We start from the raw sequence: 15,740 nt of genomic DNA, 5'->3' as shown, positions 1-15,740 counted from the left end.
CCATGGAGACGCTGAGCGCGTCCATAGGGTCAAAAGATCGTTTGACACAAAAGTTACTGCATTTCCTACTTTACACGAGGCTTTTTACGAACACTACAGGACTTACGCTACGGTCTACATTGTGCGCGAGTTCTGCTGTCGCTCCTGAATGTACCCGCACACAGTAGCTGTGATCAGGTCGCCATTTAGAATAGGGCGAATGATTTCCAGGTCGTTTCTGATGGCCGGGTCGTCCGGCAGTAAGTTGTAGTGGTACACGACCATCCAGCGCAGTGTGACCGACACCGTTCTACCGGTCACAAGGTCTTTACGAGGCGTAATGGTAAGGCCACAGATGCCGAACTGCGACGGCGTAGATCTGTTTATCGGATGCAACGGATCTTCCGTAATGGCGTCGATGTGCACCATTCCATGAGACGGGGTAAGCTCCGAACAGACCACATTATTCACGCTCGCTGGCAGTCCCGCACCGTTAAAAGTCGAGCGACGGTACACTACAGGCGAGTCGACACTGTTGAGTCGGACGCGCTTGGCGTTGACGTTAAAGTGGCGCTTCATGGACGTCGGGATGCCGTCAAAGTAGGCCAGGACGGCCGCGTAGACTTCCTCGAGCGACGTGTGCGGGATCTCCGACACAAAGACGCTCGAGATGAGCGTATAGTCCTTGCATCCGGTAATGTCAATCTGCGACAGCGGCATAACCGGCTTGGTGCCGTGCTCATCCTGCGTAGCCATGACTTTATCCATGGCCATCTGTGCGAACCTGTGGACGATGGACGGCAACGTCGCGAGCGAACGGTCATTGTGAGCCAGCAACAGCTTCTCTCTCTCGCTGGCATCGCGTCCAAGGTGCGTATCGAAGTGGAGAGCCTCGAACATTGCCTGTCCACTGGAATGCAGCGGCGCACGCAACACTGCGGACTGAAGGGTGGCGAACAGCAACTGCTGTTGCAGAAGCATCTGCTGCAGCTCATTGTGCGCCGTCTCGGTCTGAATCGCACCGTGTTTCTCTCTGGCGGAGCGCTGGGCGATGGCCAACGTGCGTTGGTCCGGGAGATGTGCCGCCCACTTGTTGTTCAACACGCGGAGTTCCTCCTCCATTTCGGCAACTTGAGACCGTAGCAGACGGATCTCATGAGTGGCACTGAGCGGCGCTCCGTTGGCTGCGCGAGGCCGCGGAGGCGCTGGACTCTCGCCGGTCAGCGCGCAGATGAGTTCCTCATTGCCGTCGCGACTGGGCGAAAGACGGCGACGCTTCTTGTTGCCATTGCGACTGGAGACAGCAACGATCTCGGGGCTGCTGGGCGCTGTGGAGTAGGCGGAAGAGCCCATGTCTGGCAGTGGGGGCATCAGGATCACGTTGGTAGACTGGACGCTCATGAAAAATCGCTAGTATGGGCGAGTCAGTATCTTATCACCGCTCTGTTGCCGGACTGGAAAATTGCAAACTAAAAATGCCCGACTTGATTGTTGTCGGCTGCTGGAGGAGGAGCAGATGAGTTGCAGAGGTGGCTACGCAGACGGGATCTGCAAAAACTGATATAGCGGTTGTGGGAAATGTGGACATTAACCCTCGCAGGCGTAAACAACCAATTTCCGTTTGTCCCTCTATTGACACTGCTCCAAGATTTAATGAGTAGGTCAAGCAGGCAGCAAGTATGAAAGTAAATGCTCTGAGCAATGGACACTTGACTGTCTTCAAAGTGAAATTTAGGGATGCATCCTAGTTATTTTCCTATTTCGTCACGTTTGGTCGGTCAGCTATCAGCTACATGCCGTACACGGGAAAGCTGCCTTTCTCAATATAACATCAACGACGGAGCTCGACGAGCGTGTTCAATCGAGCGGCCAAACCATTTAGCTTAATCTCTTTGGCAACAGTGCGCACTTTGAAATTCAAAAAATGCAAGAATACTAAAACCTTTCTGATGCAATGCACCTTACGTACCTATAAATATAGAATTAGAAAGGTCAGGACACAGAACGTGCATCGATTACGACGGCGAACGGGCCGTTGCGTAAAAATAAGAAGGTGCTTTTACCGCATTCAGAGTTGCGATGTCTCGAAGAGGAGCCCCAAAGCACTTGATGTGAGTATGGTTCCGTAAAAGTGGGAGTCTCAATAGCGAAAGCCGGAACTGCCGATCATGGCGGCTAGATGTTGATGAGATGATCTGGGATGCTCGATCAACATGCTGGCTGCCTGGCACCAGGCTGGCATTCTGCACCCCGGTCTGGAATCCAGCCTGGACGATGCCATCGTCCATTGGACGGCCCTGCAAGCACGCGCTCTGCAATAGCTGCGCCATCCAATCGCCTACTCTGTACGCGGGCTGCTACGATTACAATTGCACTTTAGCCCTCTTTGAGCTGTAGAGTACACTGGATTGCTACACGTACATGTACGTTGGCCGTTTTGATTGCGGAATGCTCTAGGCGGGATATTCGAACGCCGCAACTCAAAGCGACTCACGCTTTGCTGCTCTTTGTTTCGCTCTTTGTGTTTTGTGGGCAAAAATTATGTATTTTTGCATGGAATAATCAAACAGAACGTGAACAAACAAGCACCAGGTAGCTATGCAGCATCCTTAGGCCCTGGTCTAAGTAGAAAAAACCGAAACTCGTTCTGAAAATTCTGCCTTTTGATTGGCTGAGGGCCGTTCTTAACCACTGCCATAAGTGGAGGAAATACCATCGGTCAGTAGAAAACTACTGATCTGTCCCCAATGCGGCGCAGAAAAGACGGCAATCAGTAGAAAATGATAAAGTTCGATCCGTACCTAACTCTAATCATAGCTACATTTCTGCTGCCTTCAACAAAACCGCTTTTGCCTTAAGCGTACCATGCCTCGAAAGCCGCCTCCGAATTATGGGAGTTCTCCCTTCGTGGTAGATCTTTCTGACATCGCTACAGCTATAATCATGGGTGTTTTGAGGGAGGACGCAAAAGTTGATACCTCAGACCGCTCCAGCCAAACGTATGGGGGAGTATACGTGACGCGAACCAATATTGCAGACACTGAGTTTCCAACACAAATAAGGAAACTAACGACACAAACAATTGCAATCGTTGACTGCTGATTAATAATTAAGGTATTTCTTTCCAATAAATTATCTTACTGATCCTCACTCTCAATAAATATCAGCAGCAAACGGACTGGGGAGTCAATCTCTGTGAGTAGATAGAACTCTACTAACGTACCCTAAGAGTAACCAGTTGGATACGTCGTGTACCCAGCTACTTCAACGTCAACATGTTATTTCGGTGTACTATTTTTTAGCTGCTCAAAACGCCTTTATTTATATGGTTGTTTTTGTGGAGTGCACTTCGGTGGCATTCGCCATTTTGGTCGATGCCTCCGCTCAACCCCCGACAGCGTCAAGCCCGAACGATCCAGCGCCGTCTGGACGGCTCCTTCTGGCAGCTTCATCTAAGCAGAGAAGTTAGCATACCGAACGAAGTCGACCGAGAGCTGGACGCAGAGCGTGCATCGTCCATAGGTGGTGGGTTACGTGACGTTGTCAGTAGAGGAGGAGGTCTTTTTGCAAATGAGCGCCGAGCTCGTAGAGGAGACAATGCTCAGCTCTTCGAGGTAGAAAGAATATTCGCCAAACGGTGGGTCAATAACTTCGTATACTACCTTATTCAATGGGTGGGGTACACAGAGTTGACGCGGGAGCCAAGTGCCAACGTGCCAGCGCGCCTAAAGATGGTGTTCGAACACGAGTCAGTCAATTTCGTCTGGGTCTATCAATCTACGCGGGGAAGACGAACCCAGCGTCGCGAGCAGCCAGCTCGCCGGAGTCAGAGACTGATAGACCAAACGAGGCAGGACTAAGAGAAAATGCAAATGCGAACTTAACACCAAACGAGGCAGGACTATGAGAAAATGCAAATGCGAACTTAACAGCACTCCAGTAGCTGTGAAATCAGTAGTTGTGCAGGCAGCGCCGCGTTGGGGACAGATCAGTAGTTTTCTACTGACCGATGGTATTTCCTCGCCATAAGTGCCATGCCATGGCATACTTGTCGCAGCGTCATGGCAGTGTGGCAGGTTTTCGTTAGGAACGCAGCTGCCACCAATATATTTTTTTTTCTTTTAACAAAATTTTACGATAAAGAAAAACAAAACAAATCTTGCTGGCCAAAAGGAAACGAAGATGCCCGGCAACGGCAAGAGCGCGAGGAGGACCACAGGCGCGCAAATTGGTCGGCCCAAGCGCGTCAAGGTCATGCCAGCAAGCGGTACGCCACCTGTAGATGCTCTCAGGAAACCCTCCTCTGAGTTTGTTGGCGTTGTGTCCACTCCACTTGCATTATGTGGGGTTGATGTTGCAGGTGGAGCTCGCTCTGTTGGTCGTGACTTGCGAAGCTGGTAAAGGTTGGTGCGGTGTTGTAGTTGATGCTGCAGGCCATATTTCTGGTGAAGACCGTGCTGCTGGTGACGGAGATCATGTTGCTGGTACCGTTACTGGTCATGTCGCTGGCGTAGGCCTTTCGGTCACTCGTGCTACTGGTGGAGACCATGTTGTTGACCGCCATGCCAATGGCATCGACGGAGACCGTGTTGCTGACGAATGCTATGTTGCTTCTGGGAACTGCGTTGCTGAAGGTGGTTTTGCTGCTGGTGGATCCTTTGCTGCTAGTGGAGACCGTGCTGCTAGTGAAGATAGTGCCAGTGGGTACTGCGCTCCTGGTGCGCGCAACGTGATCGATATAACGGACCGTGGCACCCAAATTAATGGTGGAAATGCCTGCTATGTTGCAGTCAGCAAACCCCGATCTAACTATCCACAACATATTTATACGGAGGATGGCGACCGCGCTGTTGTTCTTCCAAATGCCGAAGAACGTGGTGTACCGGAGCCTGGTAGTAACGATTCACAACCGGTGAGCCAAGGTGTCACCGCTGACCGTATTGAAATGCAAGTACGCAACTGGACCGTTAAAAATCCGGGAGCGGTCCCGACGCCGACATGTGAGGACTATGCGTTGTGGTCGGTGGCTCAACTGCGGAAGGAGTGCAGCGAGAGAAAGTTGCGAGTGTCCAGGAAGCTCGGTAAGCTTGCGCTCGTTGAACATTTGAAGAGGCACGATGCTACACGTAGAGCAGTTCAAGCAACTGTTGACGATGGAAACCTGTTGGATCCAAGCTTGCGCAAAACAAAACACTGCTGCATTCGACTTCTCAATGTTCTTTTCTCGGACCGTTTTGCTACGCGTCTTGCTTCATCCGACGACGCGGCAACGAGAGACCAAATAGACACGGGTGAGGTAAACCAGAACACGTCCTTTTGGAAGGAAGTAGCAAAGGAGTTTCAAACCAACACAACGGATTACAATGGCCTCTTCACCTTCAATGACCCTCGCTACATCGGGATCGACCCTTCTGTCATCGTCCAGCATGATGCACCACGACTTTATGACATGTGGAAGAAAGTGAACACCAAATACATCAAAGCCTTCTCGAAGTTCGATGTATCCGGCCAAAATTCCAACGACTTTTACGAGTTCTGCGATGGAAGTTTGGATGCTGCGTATGTCAAGGTTTGCATCAAGCAGAAGCCAGAGTTGGAGTCGTATGTGAAAGGGGGCATGCACGAGGAAGATGAAATCGACTCGATGAACTTGAAGCGCTCGTCAAATGGCGATCGCTCTTCACGCAAGTCAGCTAAGTGGCAACACAACATTCTTACGACCTTTGATCGCATCGCTGAGGTTCTTATCGGAAATCAGAGCTCAACAGCGGCGTCGACTAAAGCCGTCACACCAAACACTGATGAGGAAGACATGCTACTTGGCCGGATTGCTAAACTTCACCAAGTGATCTCCCAAGTGAAGAATAGTTAACGTGCGTCTGTATCCAATGGAGAAACCGACGTGGCACTGACGAACAGCCTTGGGCTGTACACAAAACGACTACAGCAGTACGAATCCCGCCTGGCGGAGCTGGATTAGTTGTGAAGTCTGGTGTGGGTGAACATCAGCTTTTTCTCTATCTTGCGGGAAATGAACATCTTGTGGTTATCACGAGGACGAACCAACAAGGTAATAGCAGTACCTATTTGATATTTAATGCATGCAAGTTGGATTCACTGCTCCTGTGCTTCTCTGCGTCGTCTGGCCTGATTTAACTGCGGGCGCAAAATGGTATCGCGTTCAAGAAGATCGACGACAGCACCTCTAATCCACTCCGAAGAATTATAGATGTCCGTGTCGACAAGTAAGTCAGAGGAGTCGTACAGTTGACGATACCTTGAAGTATCTTGCGAAGCAACAGTAACATCTCTTGATGCATCGTTCGATTCCAGTGCTGCATCCAACGCCTCCGCTAAGTCCTCATCGTTATCTACTCGGTAGAATATATCTTCTTGAAGCCGCCGGTTGATACACCAATTGTGTAAGATGCACGCAGCTATTATAGTGCGAGGCACTCTGTTAAAGGCGATTTCCATCGGCGCATTGAAAACTCTCCACTTACTCACCAGTAGACCAAAGGCCATCTCAATTCTAATTCGCAGTTGGCTCAAGTGAAAATTGTAGCTGTCATGGAACGTAGTTGATATTCTTGGTCGAGGAAACGGGGTTAAGAGTTGGTTGGTGTTGGTGTAAGCGTCATCTGCAACCACGTTCAATCCGGCTGGAAACTTACTAACGACGCTAGATAGTCTCCACTTTAGAAACGCAACCGCATCTCCAGTTCCACCGGGACTAGAGCATGTCACGGCTGTAAACCGACTTAGATGGTCGCAACAGGCTTGCCCATTAACACCATAATGTCGATAATGCCCCGAAAAAAAGGAGCGAACTCTCGAAACTTCGTCCTTCTTCGGCACCCGTATGGGGCACAACCAGCCGTCGATAGCTCCTACGCATCCGTTCATTACACGAGAGCTGCTAAGGTTTTCAAATTGATTTGCAGCGTAACGTTGAGTAGCTATGGTTGAAGGGAACTGAAGCTGTAGATCTGGATGGTCGACTACTGCATCCACAACTTCATGGATGCTGGCGTAGAAGGCCGACACGCTAACTCCACTTGTTACCCGAATGTTGTGGTACGAACCGCCTCCAAGCCAACGCAAGCACATGTGCAGCTTGTTAACGGGGCTTATCGGCTCAACACCAGTCCTGTTGCGAGACTGTTTTTCGTCAACACGTAGATATGGATCCAACTTCGTAGCAAGCGCCATAAATAACTCATAAGACATCTTATAGCACTTCTGGAACTGACCCTCATCCACTAGTAGCCTTCCGTGTGCCTTCCAGTCTAGCCGGACGCGGTGTCGACATTGGCGGCGCGATTCAGCAGCTAAAGCAACGATCGGCAAGAGCGCTAGCAGTAGCGTTAGAATTGCGCCTAGATCCCCCTCCATTTTGTTGCAAATTTACTGGATTTCCCTCCGTTTTTCAAAAAGTTACCTAATGTCACCGTGGCAAAGTCACTTTTGGTGGCACGGGACTTATGCCATGCGTGGCATTTCCACCCTACCCCTAAAAATTCTTGGCCAATCATCTGGCTTTAATTTCTGCCATGGCATGGCGTTGCGTGGTTAAGAACGGCCCTGAGAGCAGAGCGACTCTCGGTACGCGTTCCGAGTTTATACCGTTCTGTGTGAGGTTCTTAGAACACCTTGTGGAGGTGTTCTGAAGTCGGAACGAGTTTGCTGTCTCTGCCACAGTATATTTCGCTCCAAGTGCCCACTCTGTGTGCTGCTTTCTTGGTTCACACATTATCAGGCAGTAAGTCAGCTTGTCAAAATGGATGGCAATATCGGAAGCCGAACAATTCCATCGTGGAGCGTGGGTTGGTCGGTGTGAGCAGGTCTGAAGTCGTGTGAGTCCATTGAGCTGGAGGAGAGTGGAGCGGAAATGAGATAGTGTTCTGCTTTCATACACTGCATTGGATTTCACGTACTTGTACACCGGCTTCAAGCACTGAGAACTCGTCCTGACCTGACACTTGTCTCGGAGCCAAATCCAGAATACACGTACTCTGACCTGAAAGTCGTTCTGATCCAACCCAATCCCTTCTGCTATTCTCGGAACAAGTTTACTTAGACCAGGGCCTTAGCGGGCTACTGCCAGCGAGATCTGCGTATGTAAGCTGATACTATACATGCTACACACGTACGTTGCATTAACAGTAAATGAAGTTTTCTCAAATTTTGAGAAACATTCTGCGCATACCTTTTAAAATGATAGAAGTAGTTCTTATTGCCTAAGCAAGCTCTACAGTACTTCATGAGCACTGGCTAACATACTCCATCTTATACGTTTGCGTGTTCTTTTTTTAAAGTAAAACTAGAGTAATGAACTAAAACTGAATTTTATGTAATCACTAGGCAAATGCTCAGTAGTTAAAGAGCTAGCAGTTCTAATAGAGATTAAAAGCTTTAAACCTCTTGTCCGCTATATGATAAATAGGCGACGGCGGGGTTAGATACAGGCTGTATTCTGAGCCCGCTGTCTCCGAGTTATTCAGTCGATGTGTCTACTTTCGATGTCCAGAGATTACTGCGTGCAAATTACTGCGGCTTTTACAGCAGGCATAAACCTTTACGCTCTTGCCCCTGGCAAGTTGCCAGATCTGATACATGTACTTCGAAGTGTAGTAAAATATAGATGTATACTGTAGAGTAAAGAACATCCTTATAATGCACTGGTCACTGATGAACGATAAACATGTACCTTCGAGAATATAACGAGATAAAACGTACAATTGAAGGTAATTATTTACTAATTTAACATCAAACTTGGTGCTATAATAGTACTGTAGTTCTTCAAGGAATTATATTAAAGCTTTTTTTTTCACCTTAATAATACATTATTCATTTAGGAGCGCTAAAGATAAGTACTACAGTAACCATGTTCTATGTACTAGTACTACAGTAGTATAATTGAAGCACGGTTGTCCTCCAAATTATACCAATACTACTAAATTTTGTACTATAGTACTACGTTGCTAATACTACTACAGGTAGTAATAAGAGAGGTCCAACGTAACAGTGTCTGAAAAAAGTTCCACATACCACCAGTATGTAGCAACTCAAAGGTAAATGGAAGATTGTAACTATTAGTACAGCCTGTAGTCTATTGGACGAACGCTCAACATTGCCACTGTACATAGAATAATACTTGTGTGCATCCAGCTAGTTACGCGAACTTCGTCGCAGTTGGAGTTCGTGAATATAATTGCACACCGACGCCGTGATAAGATCCCCATTCAGAATCGGTCGGATGATCTCCAGGTCCTTTCTGAGAGCAGGTTCGTCCGGGAGCAGCTTGTACCGATACAAGACAACCCATCGGAGCGTCACAGCCACCGTTCTTCCCGTCAATGGGTCTTTCCGAGGCGTCATTGTGAGGCCAGAGATGCCGTAATCCAGAGGGCTGGACTGCGAAGTGGGATAAATAGGATCGTCCACAACTGCGTCCATGTGAATCATTCCATGAGAAGCTGTTAACTCGGAGCACAAAATGTGGTTCACATTGGCTGGCAGTCCGACTCCGTCGAGGGTCAGTCGCCAGTATGCTGCTGGTGCATCGGGTCGGTTAAGCCTCGCTCGCGTCGCATCAACACCGAAATGGCGCTTCATTGTAGCGGGAATGGCATCGTGATAGGCCAGCGCAGCCGCGTACACGTCCTCTAGTGAATTATGCGGAATCTCCGACATGAAGACACTGGTAACCAGCGTGTAGTTTTTGCAGCCGGTAATATCAATTTGTGAAAGTGGTAGTACCGGTTTCCTCCCTTGATCTTTACCGTCTTGAAGCGCCAGCGCTCTGTTAACGGCCAGTTGTGTGAACCGGCCCATTAGTGACGGTACGGTGGCGAGAGAGCGTTCATTATGTGCAATCAGCATCCTACTACGCTCTTCGGGGTCGCGTCCGAAGCGAGTGTCGAAGTGAAGCGACTTGAAGATGTCCTGACCGTTTGAGTGAAGTGGCGCACGAAGGATTGCAGCCTGGAGCGTAGCGAACATCAGTTGTTGTTGCAGATGCACCTCCTGGAGCTTAATATGTGCCGCCTCGGTCACAGCAACTTCGCGCTTTTTAAAGGCGGTACGCTGCGCTGTGATCAACACGCGCTGGTCTGGTAGCTGTTTAGTCCATTTCAACTGTAGACCGTGAAGTTTTTCTTCCATGGAGGCTACTTCCGCTCTCAGTAGCCGAAGTTCATGGGTAGCAGTGCGTGCTGTTTTGTTGGCAACGCGTGGCCTACCGCGCGATTGGGTTCCTACTTTAATTGCAGCGATGATGTCTTCATTGGTTAGAGACGCTCGTTGTCGCTTTTTGGGAGACTGTGTTGGAGATTCTGCGTCGGAGCACGTCGGGCTCATCTCGGGAAAAAGGTCCATCAGAACCATGGCTTCTACTAGAAGTTCCAGGACGGTAGGCGGTGACGCAGTTTACTGTAGGCTCCGTTGGACGTCGATGCACGAGCTTCGCGGCACAGGAGGAAATTGTTGAACTGTCCTTTGTACTGACGCACGCTGGGTTCGCCTGTCCAAAGTTTCGACTCCAGCGCACAAAAATACCGGACATGCACCGGTATTGAAACTTGTACCGTTACTGTAATGGAGATTTAACGTACAGTACAGTACCGGTACAGTACATGTACGACGCAGAGTAGTAACACGCTTACAGTACATGCATTTTCATATGGGTGGAAGCCACACCCGATCCCTCCACGCATCAAGTCTGAGATTCTAAGATTCATGTATCGTCATGTTCGGGAAAGCGTAATTGGAATGTGAAAGGCGGGAGCCCCAGAGTCCAGACTGGAATCTTCGAAAATCTTAACATTAACCTGTTGCTCAACAACGTATTCAGATATAATACTAAAGTACATGGAAGGTATGCCGAGAAAGCTGAATTCACTTGCATTGTGTTTTATGATTACACAAAGTATTCCACCCTGGGTGGAAGTGGTTTCTTGAGCTCAGGTAGCTGCGAACAAATCGAAATCGGAAATAGCAAGAGCGATTGCGCTGCCATAGTGCACCACTTAATGCGCTTTGATCGTGAAGCTGTGCTTTGATCGTGAAGCGCGTGTCTGACTGTATCTAAAGCAAGGATCTAGATTCTATTACAGTAATACACTCGGTATCGTCAAATTATTCATATTTTTTCTTAGATTTGCTGGACAAGTTGCTTGTATTTAAAAAAAATGAGATTGATCATTACATGAACCGCTTCAACATGGTCGTTTGCTGTGATTGTTTAATGTTTTACTGTACTAAAGTGCTGAAAGTCTCTGGTTTGCCGGGCTGAAGTTTTCTTTAGTCCGACTTAAGTCTCTTTGTTTCAGAACCAGAACGTCAAGCTATTTGTTGGAGGTGCAAAGCGTAAGAGTACGAGGGGTAGTAATACAGTACTACTATAGTAATACATGCATTAGTAGTACTTGTTTTAATTCTAATACCTGGAGCGAATAAATGATAAGCTTGGAAAGAAATTTTTTAAACTCACGGAATTTATGTTAAAAACTCTACCAAGCTGAGTACATGTATCACTAGTTTTTTTATAAATCTCGAGTGACGTCTTCTTTACTAGCGCTCGTTTGGGTAGAGTACGCTTCGTCGGAACACTTACAGCTGCAGATATGACAGCGCTCTTCTTTGCCATCGAAAAAGTTTTTAAATAGAAATGGTGTGCCAAAAAATGGGTAGAGGGTATTAACTTCCTTTGTAGCTTACTTGAATTAAATACAAGTAAGTCTTAAGTCAATACCCTGTACCAATACTTGGCACGACATTTAAAAAGTATTATTAATACTAGCTAACAACTTATTTATTGTGTTATGTTCATATATTTGAAGTGGAGCAGACAAGCTCTGGCTGCTAGACCCTTCTAAATTAAAGAGCACGTACTGCATGTAAACGTATAATAGTACACTGTATTCTAACCCTTTAGCTATTACATGTTGATAGATTATCTGAGGACTCCTTTTAAGAGCGATGCCCAAATAGAAAGCACCCGACTTTTAAATTTTTTTAAAAACAATGAAACGCATTACATGTACTGTACTACATGTACAGTTAAAAAAGATAGGATTGATAATCCTTTTAAGTGATAAAAATTATAATAGGAGTCCTACCAGGAATTTAGGAAGCTTCAGTGGCCTTTGTTGCGGATTGTTTCTGCTGAATGAAGGTACACACGGACGCCGTGATGAGGTCACCGTTTAGAATAGGTCGGACGATTTCTAGGTCCTCCTTAACAGCGGGGTCACACGGCAGCATATTGTAGCGGTACACGACCACCCAACGCATCGTCACAGAAGCGGTTTTCCCCGTCACAGGCTCTTTCCGAGGAGTTATGGTGAGACCGCAGATTCCGTACTGCGACGATGCTAGTTCAGACACTGGGTGCAGAGGATCCTCCATCACAGCGTCGATGTGAACCATGCCGTGTGATGCAGTAAGATCCGAGCAGACGATGTTGTTCACAGTCGCTGGCACTCCAGAGCCGTTGAAAGTTGAGCGGCGGTAAACCACAGAAGATTCTGCATCGTTCAGTCTCGTCCGCTTCGCTTCAACACCGAAATGCTTCTTCATCGACACCGGAATGGCGTCGAAGTACGCTAGCACAGCCGCATACACCTCTTCCAACGACGTGTGTGGGATCTCTGAGATGAACACGCTCGATATCAACGTGCAGTCTTTGCACCCAGTGATCTCAATTTGAGACAGTGGCATCACGGACTTCTCCTCGGCTGCTTCGCTCTGCTTTGCCAACGCCTTGTTGATGGCCAATTTGCAGAACCTTTTAACAATCGAAGGTAGCGTGGCGAGGGACCGCTCGTTGTGCGCTACGAGCATCTCCTCTCGCTCCCCCGTTTCCCGCCCTAGCTGCGTGTCAAAGTGCAGCGCCTTGAACATTTCTTCCCCGCTTGAGTGTAGTGGAGCATGGAGAACGGCGGTTTGCAGCGAAGCGAACAGAAGCTGCTGCTGTCGAAGTAGACGTTGTAGCTCAGTGTGCATCGTGTCGGACCGATCAGCCGCGTGCTTCTCGCGAGCAGAGTGCTGCGCGGTGGCTAGCGTGCGTTCGTTTGGAATCTGCCTAGACCACTTGGACTGAAGGCCTTGAAGTTCTTGTTCCATGGACGCCACTTGGGCTCTCAGCATTCGGATCTCTAATGTGGCGGTGAGAGACGGTTTAGTCGAGGTTCGCGGTCTGCCACGCGGACGAGTGGTGCCTTCCGTGAGTGCAGAGATAACCTCTTCGTTGGTATCGGGGATCTCGCTCAGACGGCGACGCTTCTTGACAGCGTGTGCGCTGGTACCAGGTTCAGGGCAACTGCGGGCTCTACTGGAAGAGGAGAGTCTTGGAAGGGGGGCCATGACAACCATAGGTACTGGGGTGCGTGACTAGGCTGCTGGAGAGGAATCGAGGTATACGCTACGTGAACTTTGTTCACAAGCCAACGAGGCAAATCTCGACTGTAGTGCTCCAAGTTGTCTCTCCTCTTGGCTGCTTGAAGAACGAGCGGAGACACTCGCGCCTGTTTTTCGGTGTTTACCGTAAACTTTACGCGGCTGGTTTTCAGCGAACTGCTTTGCCGTGTTTCCCACGCCCCAGCCTCCACGCGCATCTCACAATCCTGCAGCACCACCGAGTCGCGACTCACGACCCGTGACACTTGATTCGAAACAGAAGCAGCAAACGTCACATGTACGGACAACAGTTTTTTTTAAGCTTCACTTGCGTATGTACATGTGAATGGTACAGGTCATTAAAAGTAAACGACTGCCACTCCCTGTATTTACAAACAGGAAATGTTGGCGCGCACACGTTGATGTTGCCTTTAACAAACTTGATCTTGTGATACAGTACCGGTACAGTACTGTAGGATTCCAAACGTGTTTGAAGTTTGTTCGTGATGCTTAATCCAAGCCTTGGACGGTGCATTTTAAAAGACGGAGCTGCCCTGCTACTTCAGAAATATCAAGTGACACCAAATTTGCAATCGGGTTCATTCCATTTTTAAATGGGAAGAGCTTGTTTTAGCATTTGGAGGTGGAATATTAAAATAAGTTACCTCTCCAAATAGACCATAGAGAACACAGATTCGGGCCATGCTACTAATACCTTCCGATCATTCCGACCCAGCACCATAAGTTGGCCTGATAAACTTTGGCTGATACAAAAGTGAAGAGCACTGTTGCACCCTTTTTTACATTTTCTACTCAATGTCTAGAAATTGACTGCTTGCCAATACTCACAAACTGAAGAAACGATGAGATCACCGTTCAGAATAGTTCGAATGATCTCCAGCCTTTTCGCGAGTACCGGGTCATCAGGTAGAAACTTGTTGTGGTACAAGACTAGCCACCGCGGCGTCACCGACAAGATCTTTCCTGTCACGGGCTCCTCCGTAGATTCTGAACTTTACCGACATGCAGTGGCCGTTTGAGGTTCTTCTAAATCTGCAAAAACCAGAGTAAAACCTTGCTGAAATAGCTGGGTAAATTCCTTCTACCCAAGGTAGAATTTTTATTCAAGTCCTTATCTATTAATACCTAAGACCTGCTATCAATTATTAATACTTACAGGATTTGCGTCCCCGTGGCGTACCTTGTGCACGCTTGCTTCACATCAACTACCGGCTGCGACCCTATGGCCCAGTTGTTCCCCCTCGAAGCCCTATCTATACTGCACCAAAATTATCGCTTTGAGGGCTGGACTCTTGAAGATACCCGCATACCGCGGAGGTGATTAGATCACCATTTAGAATAGGTCTGATATTCTCCAGCTCCTCCCGAATAATAGGGTCATCTGGCAACAGGTTGTAGCGGTAGACCACTAGCCACCGCAGTGTCACGGAGGTGACCTTGCCTGTCTTTGGATGTACCCGCGGGGTAATCGTAATCCCGTTGAGCCCAAATTCCACCACATTTGTCGACGACACGGGATTCAACGGATCGTCTGTGATAGCGTCGATGTGGAACATACCGTTCGAGCTCGTAAGCTCCGAGCACAAAATGTGGTTCACTGTTGCTGGTTGGCCACCACCCTCCAGATTTAATCGCCAATACACCGCTGGAGACTCTGCGCTGTTGAGTCTCTTGCGCTCGGCGGCAATGCCAAAATGGCGCTCCATCCACGCTGGGATGTCGTCAAAATATCTCAAGATGGCCGCGTGCACGTTCTCCAGAGAGGTGTGTGGTATCTCAGTGATGAAGACGCTCGAAATGAGGGAGAAGTCTTTGCAGCCCGTGATGTCGATCTGGGACAGCGGCGTCACGGGTTTGTCGAGATCTGCACCCTTCCTATGTGCGAGGACCTTGTCGATCGCGACTTGCGCAAATTTGTCCACGGCGGACGGCAGCGTGGCGACGGATCTCTCGTGATGCACCAGGAGCGCTTTCTCACGTTCGCCTGGGTCACGACTGAGTTGAGTGTTGAAATGTAGAGTCTTGAGTATTTCCTTCCCACTTGAGTGCAGAGGCCCATGGAGGAGGGCGGATTGCAGAGTGGCAAACATCAATTGCTGCTGGAGAAGAATACCTTGAAGCTTGTTATGCGTGGCTTCTGTCTGGATGACTTCACGCTTTTCGCGGGCGGATTTCTGTGCGATGGCCAACGTCCGTGAGTCCGGAAGCTGCTCCGTCCACTTGGTCTGCAGCTTCTGCAGCTCCTCTTTCATGGACGCTACTTGAGCTCTTAATTGACGGATCTCGTGTGTAGCACTAAGCGGCGCTTTGCTGGATGCGCGGGGTCTGCCACGCGGACG

The 15,740-nt window shown here is 48.6% G+C and overlaps 4 protein-coding genes across 4 annotated transcripts; all 4 read right to left on the bottom strand.

Moving 5' to 3' along the window:
• Positions 1-114: 114 nt before the first annotated feature.
• PITG_12439 (uncharacterized protein) lies at positions 115-1,380 on the bottom strand (the record flags this gene model as incomplete). The annotated part of the gene is made up of 1 exon (XM_002900282.1): positions 115-1,380. One exon carries the CDS (start codon positions 1,378-1,380, stop codon positions 115-117), a length of 1,266 nt encoding a protein of 421 aa, XP_002900328.1.
• Positions 1,381-9,150: 7,770 nt separating this feature from the next.
• Positions 9,151-10,341, bottom strand: PITG_12437 (uncharacterized protein; the record flags this gene model as incomplete). The annotated part of the gene is made up of 1 exon (XM_002900281.1): positions 9,151-10,341. One exon carries the CDS (start codon positions 10,339-10,341, stop codon positions 9,151-9,153), a length of 1,191 nt encoding a protein of 396 aa, XP_002900327.1.
• A 1,767-nt stretch (positions 10,342-12,108) lies between these two features.
• PITG_12436 (uncharacterized protein) lies at positions 12,109-12,825 on the bottom strand (the record flags this gene model as incomplete). Its single annotated transcript, XM_002900280.1, has 1 exon — positions 12,109-12,825. One exon carries the CDS (start codon positions 12,823-12,825, stop codon positions 12,109-12,111), a length of 717 nt encoding a protein of 238 aa, XP_002900326.1.
• Positions 12,826-14,654: 1,829 nt separating this feature from the next.
• Positions 14,655-15,653, bottom strand: PITG_12435 (uncharacterized protein; the record flags this gene model as incomplete). The annotated part of the gene is made up of 1 exon (XM_002900279.1): positions 14,655-15,653. The coding sequence occupies one exon, from the start codon at positions 15,651-15,653 to the stop codon at positions 14,655-14,657; it is 999 nt and encodes a 332-aa protein (XP_002900325.1).
• Positions 15,654-15,740: the final 87 nt, after the last annotated feature.

The sequence above is a fragment of the Phytophthora infestans genome, genomic scaffold (genome assembly GCF_000142945.1).
Source record: "Phytophthora infestans T30-4 supercont1.26 genomic scaffold, whole genome shotgun sequence".
NCBI classification, from domain to species: Eukaryota; Oomycota; class Peronosporomycetes; order Peronosporales; family Peronosporaceae; genus Phytophthora; species Phytophthora infestans.
The sequence above is the reverse complement of the archived record's forward strand: the minus strand, read 5'-3'. Positions and strand labels throughout refer to the sequence as shown.